This window comes from Hibiscus syriacus, unplaced genomic scaffold (assembly GCF_006381635.1).
Source record: "Hibiscus syriacus cultivar Baekdansim isolate YM2019G1 unplaced genomic scaffold, ASM638163v2 tig00110045_pilon, whole genome shotgun sequence".
NCBI classification, from domain to species: domain Eukaryota; kingdom Viridiplantae; phylum Streptophyta; class Magnoliopsida; order Malvales; family Malvaceae; genus Hibiscus; species Hibiscus syriacus.
This window is the reverse complement of record NW_024062575.1, coordinates 481140-497665: the sequence shown is the minus strand read 5'-3', so window position 1 is coordinate 497665 and position 16526 is coordinate 481140. Positions and strand designations below refer to the sequence as shown.

Below are 16526 nucleotides of genomic sequence, written 5' to 3'. Positions count from 1 at the left end.
TCTTTCCTTTCATCTTTACAAGTATTTTATGTATAAGAAATCTATATTTACACTAGTAATTATACACTAGTAATTTATTGTACTCTCACAAGCATTAATGGAATTCTATTCACTATATTTACAATGCACTAGTTAATTACAAATTTGATTTTGAGCGAAATTAGCTTCTTGTAATTCTTCGGAGATTAAGTTTTTTTAATAGTACGTTTGATTATAAGATCGTATTTGTTTAGAATTTTTTTAATTGATTGACAACATTCTTTTTACTACTTGAGCGACTTGATAGAGTTGTTTGGAGATGAAATTACGCACAAACGTATTTCATTTTAATTTTAGTTGTCTTGTTTTACTTTTTGTGATTGCATCTATTAAAAGTGTCAAATTAAAATTTAGGGTTAGCTATAGGTTTGATATCTCAATTATCACTTTTGTTATGACCTGATCATTCAATTATTTTTTTAAATCACGCCTAACATTTAATTTTGATTTTATTTTGGTTATCCAACGTTAAGAAAATAAATGTGATGTTGATGTATCATAAGATAATGTCACGATATCATAAAAAAAATTAAAAAATGCCACATCAACAACTCTGTTAATTTTTTAACGGTGGTAACCAAAATTAAACTAAAACGGGATGCTAAGTATGATCTTTAAAAATATAGTTAGATGATCAAAATAAAACAAAAGTGATAATTAAAGTATTAAACTGATAATTTACCCTCAGATTTAAAGTCTCTAATGCTCGTATAAGTAACTGAAGATAAAAAAGGATAGTAAAAGTGAGAGAAAATTGGGCTTTTGGGGCATTAAACTTAACAAATGTAAGCGCTGAGGTTGAGCAATCCTAATCAGCTTCCTTTCACAACAGACTTCACTTAAGGTCCGTTAATTTTTTTAAAAATATTTTTGGATTTTTTTTTGTAAAATGAATTATATTTTTGAAAAAAATTTTTAAAAAATATTTTACAATGTTTGAAAGATTTTGTTTAAACATTTTTTTTGAAGAATTTTTTAAAAATTATTTATTACAAATATTAAATACAATAAATAATATTATTTATCACAAAATTCAATATTATTATTTTTAAAAATTAAAATAATTTATTTATTATTAAAATATTTTTTTATAATTTTATCAATAAAAATATTAATATATATTTTATTGAAATAAAAATATTATATATATTAATATTATTAAAAATAGTATATTATATTTTAAAATATATTTATTAAAATATTATTAGATTATTATATTAATATTAAATACATAAATAATATTATTCATTATTAATAATTTAATAATATTATTTCTATGAAATTAATAAATAATATAAATTTTATTAATAATTTATTATATTATTAAATAAAAATATATATCTTTATTATTATAATTATTATTATATTATAAATAAAAATATAATATTATATTATTATAAATATTAATAAATATATGTTAAATATCTTAATAATTAATATTTTGATTAAAATGATATTAAAATATTTTATTAATATTAAATTCATAAAATAAAATTATTTTAGTATTTATTTTTGAAGTGAAGAAAATGACTTACGGAAAATCAGACAATGAATCATTTTCCAGAAAACACAAAGGAAATTTTGTTGACCAATAAAATATTTTACGTTGACCAACCAGTTTTCTCCAACCAAACACTGAAAAATGAAAAAAATATTTTTTGAAAAACGTTTTACTTGAAACAAACGGATCCTTACATCTTAAACATTAGTTAATAACAAAATAACCCATGGTTAATTGTTTAAGAAAAACCGACAAATGAACAAGATGATACGGACATGAGTTTTCATGCATCCAATTGCCCCCATTTTATTAAAATTAACAAGATTAAGAAAACCAAATCGGTACGACTTTCAGTATTTTCTCCCATCAATTCAACCAATTGCATCAATCGGTTCATTTAAATAAGATAATTTTTTTTCTCTCGATTCTAAAAGTTTCGGTCCGACTAATCAAGACCGTTCGTGTCGCACACCTAGATTTGGTTGATAAGCTCTCAACAGAGATTTTCTGTATATACAAGAAATCGAACTCGAGATTTGTTTAAGCGATATCAACTGTTTATCACTTAAACCAACCGATTAAATAAGATGATTTTAAACATTGGATATAAATGTTTATACGCCCTTTTGTTCTTAATTTGTCATTTCTTGTATATGGATAAAATACTATTTCAGTCTTTGAGATTTCAAACACCAACACTTTACATAGACATATAACCTTGACATATTTAGAAGAAACAACGGGTGAAACATAAAAGCATGACATGTTGTATGTCTTTTAATGATGGAATTTCTTCTCCACTTGTTCATCCATACCTATACCTAATTTCTTTCTCAAGTCACCTTTTGATTAGAACCCAAAGTACGACCATTTATATGCAAAATTAAAAATATTTACGTTACATACATACATACATATACATTTACTACATATTGTTCATTGGACAGTTAGTAAACCCCTCAACAGATATGATATTATGTTATGATGAGTGTTCGAATTTATATATATTTTATTGATAATTAATTTTTGTTATTGATTTAATATTACTGATTTAGTTATATTTTGATTTATTTTGCGCAGGAACTTATTTTCTAGAACAAGCAGTAAAAGGACGAATTTACATTTTTTATTTATGGAGTTGTGGTTGGAGTCACGGGCATACATGGGGCACGGCATTTTTCAACTGGTAGATTTAGATCGCTCAGTTAGCAGCATCTTCTAGAAGATAGTTCAATCAATATTTTTTGGAAGGTGGATGGACAAAATTATCTAGTGAATTTAAGTTTGAATTTTGAGAAAAATACTTTGGATAAATCTTTTGGATTTTTTAGAATATTTTATTTTGAATATTTTTTTCGATGTTGTTAGATTATAAATACCCCTTAGGGTAAGCTTAATAATTTTCTTTTACTTTTGATTTATTAAATTCTCTCGTTTTTATTTTATTTTATTCTTCCATCTTTTATTTTTACTTAAATTTTATTTTCTATTCTAAAATTCTAAGTACGATTCCAATCATGCTTAGCTAAATTTTCATTTAGCCAAAGGTTTATCGTTGACTCGATTCATTCTTGACAATCGGTCATTCCTTAAATTATCATGACTCATTCACTTCAAAAAGATGTTGTTGATTTGAAGGTTGTTTTAATTTACTGTTAGGGGGAAGAATAAGTTAGTCTTAATTCAACTTCCTATGAACAAACTTAACAGCATTCCGTTAAGGTGGATCGAGATCGGGATTGATTCTCAGTGAAACACTATAACTCGAGTCAGACTTTTTCGGCACCTAAAGTTATATTGGTGCTAATGACGATAGTCGTGGTTAATCAAACAATGACTGAATTGTTGAGATAGACTTGAGAATATTAGTTTAGCAGAGAGAAAGGTAAGTTGTAAGGATTAAGCCTTGTAGATTGAAACCGACATGTATCTGGAAGTAAATCCGTTTCAATAATCAATTGGGAATTGAGACAAAGCGAAGTTTGAAGTTATTTTTCATCTCACCATATTCTTTTTCTAAATTCACTCTTATTTTATTCTATCATTTATTTTAGATTTTACTCTTTTATTTTTAAAACCCCTTCTTTTATTTTATTCCTTAAATTAAGATCGAAACAATTTAGTATTGGAAACACCTTAGTCCTTATGGATCGACCCTATTTCTCCAAATTATTTTTTCATTTATTTATTTAAAAATAAAAAAAATTATTTTATTTTACAATTACGACGTTTATCACGTTCTCAAAAGTTTCCATGCTAAGTTTTGTGCATGAGATGAGAGGGTGTTAGTAACATTCATTAAGAAAAATTAAATTAATCGTTACTGGGTGAGTTTGAAAGGCATATCTTAAGTCATATAAATCATTTATGTGGAGGATCATCCATGGCATATAAAACCAAAAAGATAACAAATAGTTAGGAACAGGTTGTTATAAAAATCCTATTTGTCGGTATGAAATCTGAATGTCCTAATCCTTTCGGGCACCAACATTTCAGAGGGTATGTCCCAGGAAACAATAAAAGATTAGATGCAATGAAACCATAGCTGATTCGGCTAATACACGTGGAAGCAAAAAGAATAGAACCCTAAACTCACAAAATATAAAGATTTATATTTCAAATAATTATTTGGTATATAAAGCTTTCTAATTATTTTATTTTATTGCTATGTTTTTATTTTGTATAATGAGAAATAAAAAGAGAAAATGGGGCAAATGCAGTGCACAAAAAGAAGGTGGGGGGTGCAATATCATGGAGGACAGCTTGTAATGGGCCAAGCCTTGCCTAAAAGAGAGGATGGGGGCAATGTGAACATAGTTAAGTGCTTATTAAACCCTTTTTAAAGCCACTTTTGTTACTCTTTCCCAATCAAAAATTTTCTTATTTGACCCCCTTTTGACTAAATCCTTCGCTTGTCTCTAGGAGCAATGCATGAACTAGCTCTAGGGTTCTTGAAAACAATATATGAGTACGATATAAATATACGAATAATTTCAGGCATTGCCCTTTAGATTTAGTCTCGTATTAGCAGGAACAAAGTCAAGAGGTCTAATTAAGTATTTATCTATATATATATATATATATATATATTAATAACAAAATTTTTAGAGACAATTATCTCGAGACAAAGTATAACTTCATCCCTGCATATCAGGTGAAGTTGATGAGGAAATGGAGGGCAAGTTCAAGGATCCATGTATGGTGGGTTCAATACCAATGTATATAGGAAGTGGATGATGTGGAGAAGGTTGTTAGTTGGTCATGCTTCTTACCAATCCCCAGTTCCCCACTACTTTAACAAAAATGACATTAAAATCTTCTTGAATAATGCTTTTCATATCTTTCTTTCCCTCACTCAAATACTAAAGCTTCAACCCAAAAGGTCGACCCCAAAGTGGGTTTCTATGTCATCTGGACATTGAAACATTTTTTTGGGGAAAAGGTGGTGGTAGTGGATGACGCATAAAATGATAATCATATAAACCCTTTGTGTAATAATGTAATGGAAAGAGTGTCGATCTAAAAGCATTTTTTTAGAGTAGACACGTATGTTAATAAAATGAAGTTTTTGAACGGGTAAGTATAAATAAAATTTTATGGTAAACATCATCAATAAAATAAATAATTAATTGAAAAAAATTCAGATTTTAAGATAAGATGTATTTACCCTCGAATAAATGTGGATCTGCCCCGGAATAAAAGAGATTGATTCAAAATATATCTATATGTATCCAATTTATAAACATTTCTCAATCATAAAAGTTATACAAAGCCAAATAATGTGAAGGGGGCTTGATTCAAAATTTGAGATTCTCGTTCGAGACAAACATAAAAGTGTTCAAATTTGGTCAATCAAATTTAATTAGTTCGTTTCCTATTTCTACGACTCAAAACATTCGCTTACTCTTTTATACGTAAATTATATTTTAAATTGATTTTTTGTGTTTAAAAATTTTCTTTTCAAAATAGGTGTATATTGTTTCCAACATTATATTTTAGGTGTCTGGACCATAACAGTCGTTAAATTTGACCGTTATCTGACACATATCACACATATAAAATTCTAAAAAATATATATTTGAAAAAAACTTAATATTATAATTAAAATCCAAAATTTCACCATCAATTGGCCATCTTCGGTCAGTGACAGATCCATAAATATTTTTCAGGATGGGCACATATGTATTAATATAAAAAAATTCCTATGGGTGGGCACAAATAAAATTTCAGGATGAGCACCTTCAATAAAATAAACAACTAACATAAAGAAATTCGGATTCCAGGGTGGGCACGTGCCCAACCTGGGATCTACATATATCTGCCACTGTTGTCGGTCCGTGGCCATCATCGTTGACACCATCAAAACCGTCTAGTTGTCGGGACCAAAACTCAATTCCCAACCTAACATGAAGCTACGTCGATCGTCGTGAAAAGCGTAGCGAAGGGTATCTGGTTTTTTAATTTGTCCTTCGCTGTTTTCTGACGATTTTGACAGCTACAATTGGTCGTACGTTACACGACCGTCACCATTGAGTTCTTCTACCCGTTCCAAATAAAACTCAGCCAATGGTGATCCTCCGTTATCGTCGGAGGTGGGGAATGTAAGGGAGAATGACGATGTAGGAGGGGTTCTAATTTTTTTTAAATTCCTTTTCTTTTTATTAAATATTTTTATTATTAATAATAAAAAAATAAAAAATATAGTGTACGTACCTAAAAGTGTAACAAAAAAAAAACGTTACACACTTATTTTTAACAAAAAAAAATTTATACACTAAAAACTTGAGCTTTACTTTTCCTACAAATATACCAACAAGTTTATATTGATCGTTATGTGACATATTATTTATTTAACATTCATACATACATGTATATAGATGCCAAATTTTATGTGGACTATTTATTTATCATTGACAAATCTTTTGGACCGTTATGTGAATCTCATTTAATCTTTTGACATATTTCAGCCTTTTTATTTATCCTATCTGATCCAATAACTTAAAGCCTATGTACAATTGGCAGACTTGTGAGATTGGACTGCCCACAAGCTATTTTCATTGAACGAGGGATGATAGATTGATAGTTAGATTTTTCTCTTTATCCAACATTATGTATATGTGTACGAACCAAGTAATATTTGCGATAAAGTAATTATTGATATTTCTTAAAGATTCGGATTCAAGTATTAAGAGTTTAATATCAAAAATCGATAGTTATCTTTGAATAAATATTTTTCAACAACATAAAAATAGTCGTTTTTTAAAATGATCAAGAGAAGAAAATTTTGTGGTTAAACATAAATTCGACATTTATGATGGTCTGAATATAATTTTATCGATTGATTTAATCAATTAAATAAAAAAAATAGTGATTTATGATTGAATCGATTAAAAAACTTAAAATTATATGATTCGTTGTGGAAAAAAAATAAAAAACTTGAATATGGAAAATATAAAGATGATTTGATTATTTTTTAAATTTATATATATATTATGTTCTAAATTATTGCCTTCCTTATAAAAAGTTTAAAATGTCATAATATTTTTATATTTTTGTTGATAATTTATTTTTATTTTATTTAAAATATTATAAAATTTTATTTTCGACATAAAATCATATGTGCATCTTTCACTTTATCACTTTTTTTGTTGTGCATTGTCCGGTCTTAAATAGGGTTCAGATTTTCGATAAAATCTAGCATAACGTTTGGTGTATTTTTTTAATTAATATAAAGTGTACAAGATAATATATGTTCGAAAGATTCTTAATTTTTTTTGACAATAAACGCTCAAACATCTCTACAAACGTCATATTTAAACTCAAAATCTTAAGAGATAATAAAATCTCTTAACCACTAATGTCATTTTAGCCAATCACTTGATGAGCAAGGTGGGTCTTAAATTATTTATATTAAAAAAAAAAAGTGGGACAAAAATCCCAAGGAAAAAGCATTTTGCTGGAAAAGTACCTAGGGAACCAAGTTCGGGACATGCAGCAAATTGTATGACATATTTCCAAGACAAAATGCCCTCGAAGACACCCTTCCACACTTCAACCTTTATAAGTCTTTTTCATAACTTAGACCAGAGGCAAAGAATATCTCAAGTTTTACCCCTACATATGTTTGTAATGATAAAACATATTATAACCAATATTATCATCTTAACTTTAAAAAAAAGAAATTGGTTTAATGATTTATAAGCCAATTGATATTAATTTAATTTATAAAAATTGGTGTAATGATTTATAAGTCGATTGACATTAGTTTAATTTATAAAATTATAAAAATAAATCAAATATATTCATAATATCGAAATAAATAAAGGATGTGTCTTTTTTATTTTATAAAAAGTCGTTGGTTTTATTAAAAAATAAAAAAATATCCAAAATTACAATAAAGATTTACAAAGTATAATTGTAAATGTAAAGTAAATTATAATTAGTACAATTTTCTATAACCATTTACAGGAAAACTAGCCACATAGATCACACAAGGACCAAAGAAGGAAAAATGTTAAAAATTTTAACCAAAATGCTTGAACAAAATAAAAATACAAACAAATCTGACTGCATCGGCAAACGAACTAAAAAAGGGACGAAGATACTAAAAGACCACTGAAAATTGCAAATCAGAGTCAAGCAACGTGAGAAAATTATTCAAGAATGCAAAACACATATCTAAATCTTAGAGTCCAAAGCATGGAAGATCAACATGATAACAAATAAACATCATCTTGATCAGTCATGACTATGTTGAATTCAATCCTGAGGAAAAGATAAACAAAAATAGCAGCCAAATGACCAATAATTATCAAAAGGCAGAGAAAAAGTTTCACAAAGACGGAGATAAATGTACCACAAAGACATAATTATTCTTATTAAAAAAATTAAAAAAAACAAAGAGAAAATACAATCGACGGTCGACAACCAACATTAAAATTAATGTCGTCGTTGGCTAAACAAAATAAAAAAAATAAAATTAATTTGATTTATAAAAAATGACCCAAATTATAAAAAAAAAGGTAAAGGCTTCATTTTTCAAAAAGTGACACATGACTTTTCCAAAATTAACTATATGAATCCAATTAGTTTAATTTATGTTACACGATTCACTATTTTTCTATTACTAATAAAAATTATAGTATTTATATTAATTCTTTTATAAAGCAAAAAAAAAAAAACAATACTTGCTTATAATTAGATGCGTGTAGTCAGGTTTTGGTCTCTTCTTTTCATTCTCTTTTGTTGTTATTTAGGTTTATGGGATAAGATAGTAACTCTAACTTTATATTATATATCAAGATTTAAATTCATATAAAATAAGATAATATAAATATTTTTTTATTTAATGAATCTCAGTTTCTAATGCCATTTTAATATTGTTTTATGCTTTTGATGCAAAGATTATTCTAATCGGGGTAAAATTAGTTAAAAAAAGTCAACATCTTTGCCCCTATAGTAAACTCAATTTATAATTTTTACCCTATTATATTTTCGTATCAATTTAACCTTTAGAGTTGTTTAATTTCATCATTCTATATTCTACCCTTAACTTAAAACCCTAAATTAAAACCTTAAGTTAAAGTTTAGAGTTTAGGATTTATGGTTAGAGGTTAGGGGTTATCGTTTAGGTTTATAATTTAGGATTTTAAGGATAGGGTGTAGAATAATGCAATTGAGTAACTTTGAGGACTAAATTGATGCAAAAATACAATAGGGGCGAAAATAATAAATTGGGTTTACTATGTGGCAAAGGTGACCCTTTTGCCTTAAAAAATAATAAAATTTTATAAAATAGAAAAAATTGATTTAAACCAATTTAGGATTTTGCGATGATTTGAATAATTAAAACTTAATTTTTCATTTTATTATTATTATTTTTATAAAAATCATTAATTTTATTCAAAACAATAAATATTTTAAATTACAATAAAGATTTATAATCATAATAGTAAATTAAACACATAATTAGGACGATTTTTTTTATAATTATTGAAACAAAACTAGTAACTTAATATCACATAAGGACCATACAAGGAAAGATTAAAACTTAACCAATAAACTCGAACAAAGATGATATAAACAGATCTGATCGTATCGACAAATGAACCAAAAAAAGGGAATCAAATTACTGAAAAACTATTGACAAATCACAAATTAGACTCGAGTAACATGAAAAGCTATCCACGAACGAATAATGGGTATCAAAATCCAATCCAATTGTCCAAAGTATGGAATATCAACAATATAATAGATAAACATCATCTTGATTAGTCGAGGCGATGCCAAATAAATCTTATAAAAATATAAGTGAAAACAATGATCTTATGATCGAAAAACGTGTCAAATGACAGAAAAAAATTTGATATAAAGACAATGAAAACGTGTCATGCAAACAGATTTATTGAAAATAAAAAACAAAAGAAAATAAAAGGCTAATAAATAATACTGACAATCGGCACCAACATTAAAGTTGGTATCATCTCCGATCAATAAAGATGATAAAAAGAAAAAAAAGAGATAAACGACACACCAATAAAACAGGGTAAATTACATTGTTCCTCACTAAACTTTACTTTATCTCTTATTTTACTCACTATAATTTCATTTTTTCTATATTGCTCACTGAACTTTACAAATTTAATAATTTTGCTCACTTTGTTGTTAACTCTTTAACAATGTGATGATGTGTCATTTTTTTATTATTATTTAATATAAAAAAATTGAAAATATAAAGGGTAAATTACATTGTTCTTCATTGAACTTTACTCTCGCTCCTATTTTGTTCACCCACTATAAAATAAAAACAGAAGGTGGCCATAAATATAATGGGTATATTACATTGTTCCTCATTTAACTTTACTCTCGCTCCTATTTTATTCACCCAACTATAAAATAAAAATAGAAGGTGGGCGAAGCCACCGTCGGCCACTGTCGATCACCGTAGACAGTAGTCGTTCGGTCCCAGATTTCATGGGTCGCTTTGCCTTGACACATTGAGTCTGAATCCGACCTCCATTTTGTCAGAACTTGCTCTAAAATCCACGAATTGAAGATTAAAAGTGATGAAGTTGAAACATTTGAATCGGGATTTATAGATTTTGGGATATTTTCTGTTGAAACAACCATTAGATTTGGACTCAAGGGTCAAGACGAACCGACCCATGAATTTTGAGAACGAACGGCCACTATCAACGACGATAGACGGTGGTCGGAATGAAAAATGATGTGGTGGCTGGCGACGACAACTGCTCACCTTAATTGCAAAGTAGAGAAAAAATGGAGGGAAAGAAGAGGATTCGAAATGAAGTCATTTTGGTGTTTTGAGTTTTTCAAAACGACATCGTTTTGATGCTTGTGTCATGTCATAACACCGTTAAAAATTAACTGGCAAAAATGATTTAATCTGTAAAGTTCAGTGAGAAAAATAGAAAAATTAAAAGTATGGTGAGTAAAATAGGAGAGAGAGTAAAGTTCAGTGAAGAACGATGTAATTTACCCTAAAAATTAGGAATATACTAAAAACAATATGAAATCAATTCAAATATATAATAATTGATCATAATAAAATGAAAATCCATCGACTTAAGCTTAGTTTTTGTACATTTATTATGAAACCTTGTTTACTAACATCTCATAGAGAACAACTTAACTGTAAATTCATTCAAATATTTCAACATATCTATAGGAATATACACTAAGAGCATAAATTCTAGGTTATAAAAAAAAATCAAAAGTCCAACCGGTCAGGTTTGTTGTTTCTGGTTGGACCGGGTAGTGATTCGCTGACCGATTTGCCCTCCCTATTGCCATTGTATTTGAAAAATGATTGATAGGTAAAGTTGATATTGTAGGACAGATTAGTCATTTTCAAGAAGGAAACCACTTTAAGAAGCCAAGTATATGAAACCAAATAACCAATGAAAGCAACACATCGTTCTCTTTTCTTTCTTTTCTGAACCAAAGACTTCACTTTGCTTTTGAGCTCATTCCAAAGCACAAAACAACGAAGAAAATATGCAAAAAGAAGCTTTAGTTATATTGTTTTACAATCTATCAAGCTCATCTTTGCTTCTCCTTCTCTTCCTATACTCCTCATCCATTTTGCTTGTCAATTTCTTCTCCTTCGTTGGAAGTTACCCACTCATCCCAAGGTCTTTGTGATTTCCCATTGTTGATGGAAAAAATTCATTGGTGATTTGTGTTTGTTTGAATTAATTGTGTTTCGTTTGCAGGACTCGAAATGGATTCGATTACGGCATGTTTTCGGAGGAGGAAGAAGAAGAGAATGGCGTTGAAAAGTATAATTATAAGGTGAACTTCACGGAAAACGACCACCTTGTGGCCGATATAATTCATGGCGGTGAATCACTTGTTTTCCGCCATGACAACGGCTTTCGAAAGACTCGAAATCGTGTCGACGCGATGATTACGATGAAGAAGACGATGATCAGCTCATCACGAATGAAGATCAAGAATATTATGTAACGTGCTCCACTGAGCAGTCGTCACCTTGCTCAGATTCTTCTGCTGCTGATGATGATCATGATACTGATTTGCATGATCATGAAAACCAAGACGGCCCCACTCCTATAGTCTCACCAATGGACAAAAGTGACATGGAAATGATGAAGATGATGATGGTAATGTGTATGTGCATGGATTTAACCTTTATCATTATCATTTTCACATGCTGGCCCGATGCTTACTTTCTGTTTGTTTCTGCAGAAATTTTCAGTGACCCACAAAGGGTTCAAACAGATTTTTCAAGGAGTGACAAGTTTTTTGTTATAGGACCAAGAATGGAGTCTAAGACGCTAGTAGCTGAGGATAAAGATGAAAAATTCTATGGAGATTCTTACACAATAGGGTCGACATCAAAGAGCTCCTCAGAGTGGAGAAGCTCAATAAATTGCAGAGATTCAGTAACAGATGATCCATTTTCATCTTCCTCAAGAAGAAGTTGTCCCAAATGGGAATCCTACACAGTATTTCAAAAATATGATGAAGAGATGATGTTCCTAGACAGAATCAGTGCACAAAAGCTCCAAGAAACAGGTATATATATATATATTATACTGGAGATGTATTCTGTGCACAAAAGCTCTAACTAAATTATCAAGATCTAACTAAATTTCAACTCAAATAAAAAAATATCTATATTAAACTCAAATTAATCTAATTTAAAAAATCTAAAAAAAGAATTTCGGTTAATTCGGCCACCGAAAGAATTAATCGAACATTATTTAGTTCGATTAATGATTTAAAAAAATCGATTAAGTTAACTGTTAAAGAATTTTTTTATTATTCGTTAATGAGTATTTAGTCGTTTCGGTGGTCGCACGATCTTTTGAACACTCCTAAATATGATTATGTAAACTATCCTATCTTCATCAACTAAGGTTTTCAAATAAACATTTTCGCTTATGGAACTTCTAGCCTCCAAACATAAGCATGTGAATCAACTATTATGCATAGATAAAACCTCTTACATGATCTAATGATCTATCATAAAGAAATCTAAGATCTGACGATTAAATTTTTAATCTGACTGACATTATCAAATTAGAGTTGCTGTAAATATCTTTTAACACGGCCGAAAAAGACTGAAACCTTAAGATCAAGACATTTTTTTAAATTCTCAACTGTCTTCCTACAAAAATATTGTCCAAAGATTATTCTTTCACTTACCACGACTTTCTATCTAATTCAGAAAGGAAAAAAATGAACAACGACCGACGAAAACAACCAACAAGATAAATTTGTTCTCGTCAACAATAATTTTTTCAAATATGAACAATGCATATTTGTTTATGTATTTGAAATTGTGTTTTCCAGAGTCACTGAGTCCATTCAAGCTTGCCCAAGATCAATATCCGAGAGAATAATCCTCAGGTTTGCCACAATGAACAAAAAGCCATCAGATATCAGACAAAACCCTTACCATGAACTGGAATCTGCATACGTTGCACAAATTTGCTTGACTTGGGAAGCACTCAATTGGAGCTACAACAACTTCGAATGCAAAAGAGCCGATCCCAAAGATTTCGACTGCCCAGCCGTGGTTGCTCAGCAGTTTCAGCAGTTCCAGGTTCTTTTACAAAGATACATCGAGAACGAGCCTTACGAGCAAGGGCGCAGACCCGAGGTTTATGCCAGGATGAGGCTTCTAGCCCCCAAGCTGCTTCTGGTCCCTGAATATCGAGGTAAATCATAGCTTTCTTATTTATATTTGGATAATCTACGTATTTAGTCACCCACATATTCTCGTAGTTCTTGTTGATCATCCAACTATTATTTTTTAAAGATCATACTTAAGGTTACATTTTAGTTCTATTTTGGTCACTCACCGTTAAGAAATTAACGATGATACTTGCGTATCGCTATAAGGTAATACATGTGTCAACTGTTTTGTTTATTTTTTAACGTGGGTGACTAAAATAAAAAAAAGTAACATTAGGTATAATTAAAAAAAAATTGAGTGACCAAAACTAAATCGTAAAAGTATGTGGGTAACTAAATATGTAGTTTACACTATATTTTATATCTTAAAGGAGTAATATATATTTTGATCTGGGGTAAGATTATGAAGAAGATGAAAGGGATGAAGGGTTTGGGTCAAGAACCTCAGCAGACACATTTAGAGTGATAATGGAGGACGGAATCCAAACCTTCATGAATTTTCTCAAGGCAGATAAGGAGAAACCATGCCAAATCATTAGAAATTTCTTTGGAAAGAAGACAAGAGGTTCAGTTGACCCTACACTCCTTCAACTCATGAAAAAAAGTTAATGCCAAAGTAAGGTCTCTAATTTTATCTCCTACCTCAATGAATAATGTTCAAAAAAACATTAGAATTCTCTAGGGTACCGTTTGGAGTGGATTTTCAAACTTCCTTTTAGTTAAAAAATCCGTTTTGACCGTAAAATCAATGTCAAATGAGTAAAAAATATATAAAAAAATTACGGTAGAAACGGTAATTTCAAACCAACCCTAAATACTAAGATTTGTAATTTTTTTCATTACCAACTTTGCGTTTGGGAACAAATTATAATTTTACCCTTATTAATGTATGAACTCCACTCAATTATATAGTTATATTTTATTTTATAACTTAACATTAACATCCTTAAAAAATAATTTATTACTTAATAATTTATTTTAAATATTTAAAAATAAATATAATTTAAATGATATATTTAATATAATTTATTACTTAATAATTTAATATTAACATCTTTAAAAAATAATTTATTTTAATAATTTATTTTAATAATTTATTACTTAATAATTTATTTTATATTTTTATTATAATTTAATTGATATATTTTATATATAATACTATTAATAAGTGTAAATATAATCTAAATTCTATATTTTAAATTTACAACATAATATCTATAATGGAGATTTTATCTTTTCAAACTCACTTTTTAACAATAATCCCAAACATTTAAATTTTAAATTGCATTTCTAAACAACAATTTTAAAAGTTCTTTTCTACCGCATTTTTAAAAGTCACTTTTCAAAAATCCTGTCAAATTGACCCTAAGATAACTGTATAGAGTGACTAATACCATAAAATCTTCATAATATTTGATTGAATAGTCATTTTAATATTTATTTTCCTTTTGGAGCATTTTGACTCTTTTCTAGGGAAAAAGCATCATTAACGTTTAATTAAATAGTTATTTTAGTCCTTATTTTTTAGAATATTTTAGCCTATAATGTTTCATTTTAGGGCAAAAGACTCTTATTTGGAGCATTGATCAATTGTTGACCAACTACATAATCAAAGTGATTACTTAATTAAATGTTAAAGTATTTTTTTCATTATACTTTTAGAGAATGTAAAACTAATTAATTATATATTTGTATGATAACAGAAAAGGATGAAGCTGAAGGAGCTTAGAAGGTCTAAGAAATGCATAAGGAGAAGGAAAGTGAAAATGGAGAAAGAGATGGATATATTGATGGGTCTAATAGACCTAAAAGTGGTGTCTAGGGTTTTGAGAATGGCCGATCTAACCGAACAACAATTGCATTGGTGTGAAGAGAAGATGAGCAAACTCAGGATTTTGGAAGGCCAACTCCATAGAGATTCCTTCACACTGTTTTTTCCAGCACATTAATTATATTGCCCCACCACTGCTTTTAGTATTACTAATCTATATTTAACATAAAATGTGCACATCACTGCACCAAATTAATATCATAGGCCAGCATTTTGTAGGTATGGATTGAAACGTAATAGAGTATGATATCATACAAAAGTAATACAGTAAAAAAATTTAAAAGGAATAATAATAAGATATGAACTAATATGAGATTAACTCATAATAAGATTTACATAGATATCTCACATCAAGGATGTATTGAGGAGGGTGTTGTTGACGGTCACACCCCTTGGAAATTTTAAATATTCATATAGTTTATATGTTTTTTTCTTATCTTTTATATTGATGATATAATTTCACACCTCTGAAAATTTATAATTCCGTACTCTTAAATTTCTAATATAGTTTCTTAAAGATTCATACCCCTGACATAAAATCCTACATACGTCCTTGTTCGACATTATCTACCTCCACGGATTAAAGAAACAAAAAGTAGAGCACAAAGAATAAATATATTAAATTTCTTGTATCATTATATATATATAATTCGGTGTTTCTCAAAAAACTCTTTCAATCCGTACAAAATCCATCTTTTCATCTAACATCCTAAAAATTATAGAGATCACAAGATGATATTTTTCCAAAATAATTTTCCTCGTAATTTTAAGGTTAAAATCTATTCCATATTTATAAAAAAATAAACTTAGTCGCCAATTTTTTTTTTAATCTAGTCATTCTTATCAAACAAATTTGATCATCAATCGATCTTCAATCACTAAAATTATGATATAACATAACTTAATTACAATTAAAATTAAATCAATATGCAACAGTTATGTTATCCGGTATCGATATTCTCAATGATCATG

General features: G+C 28.5%; 2 protein-coding genes across 2 annotated transcripts; both read left to right on the top strand.

Annotated features, from left to right (window-relative positions):
- The first annotated feature begins 11508 nt into the window (after nucleotides 1–11508).
- Nucleotides 11509–12197, top strand: LOC120213976. The gene is made up of 2 exons (XM_039212004.1): nucleotides 11509–11694; nucleotides 11776–12197. Exons 1-2 carry the CDS (start codon nucleotides 11558–11560, stop codon nucleotides 12026–12028), a joined length of 390 nt encoding a protein of 129 aa, XP_039067935.1. The 5' UTR covers nucleotides 11509–11557; the 3' UTR covers nucleotides 12029–12197.
- Nucleotides 12198–12357: 160 nt separating this feature from the next.
- Nucleotides 12358–15831, top strand: LOC120213975. The gene is made up of 4 exons (XM_039212003.1): nucleotides 12358–12598; nucleotides 13379–13746; nucleotides 14124–14339; nucleotides 15427–15831. Exons 2-3 carry the CDS (start codon nucleotides 13446–13448, stop codon nucleotides 14330–14332), a joined length of 510 nt encoding a protein of 169 aa, XP_039067934.1. The 5' UTR covers nucleotides 12358–12598; nucleotides 13379–13445; the 3' UTR covers nucleotides 14333–14339; nucleotides 15427–15831.
- The last annotated feature ends 695 nt before the right edge of the window (nucleotides 15832–16526 follow it).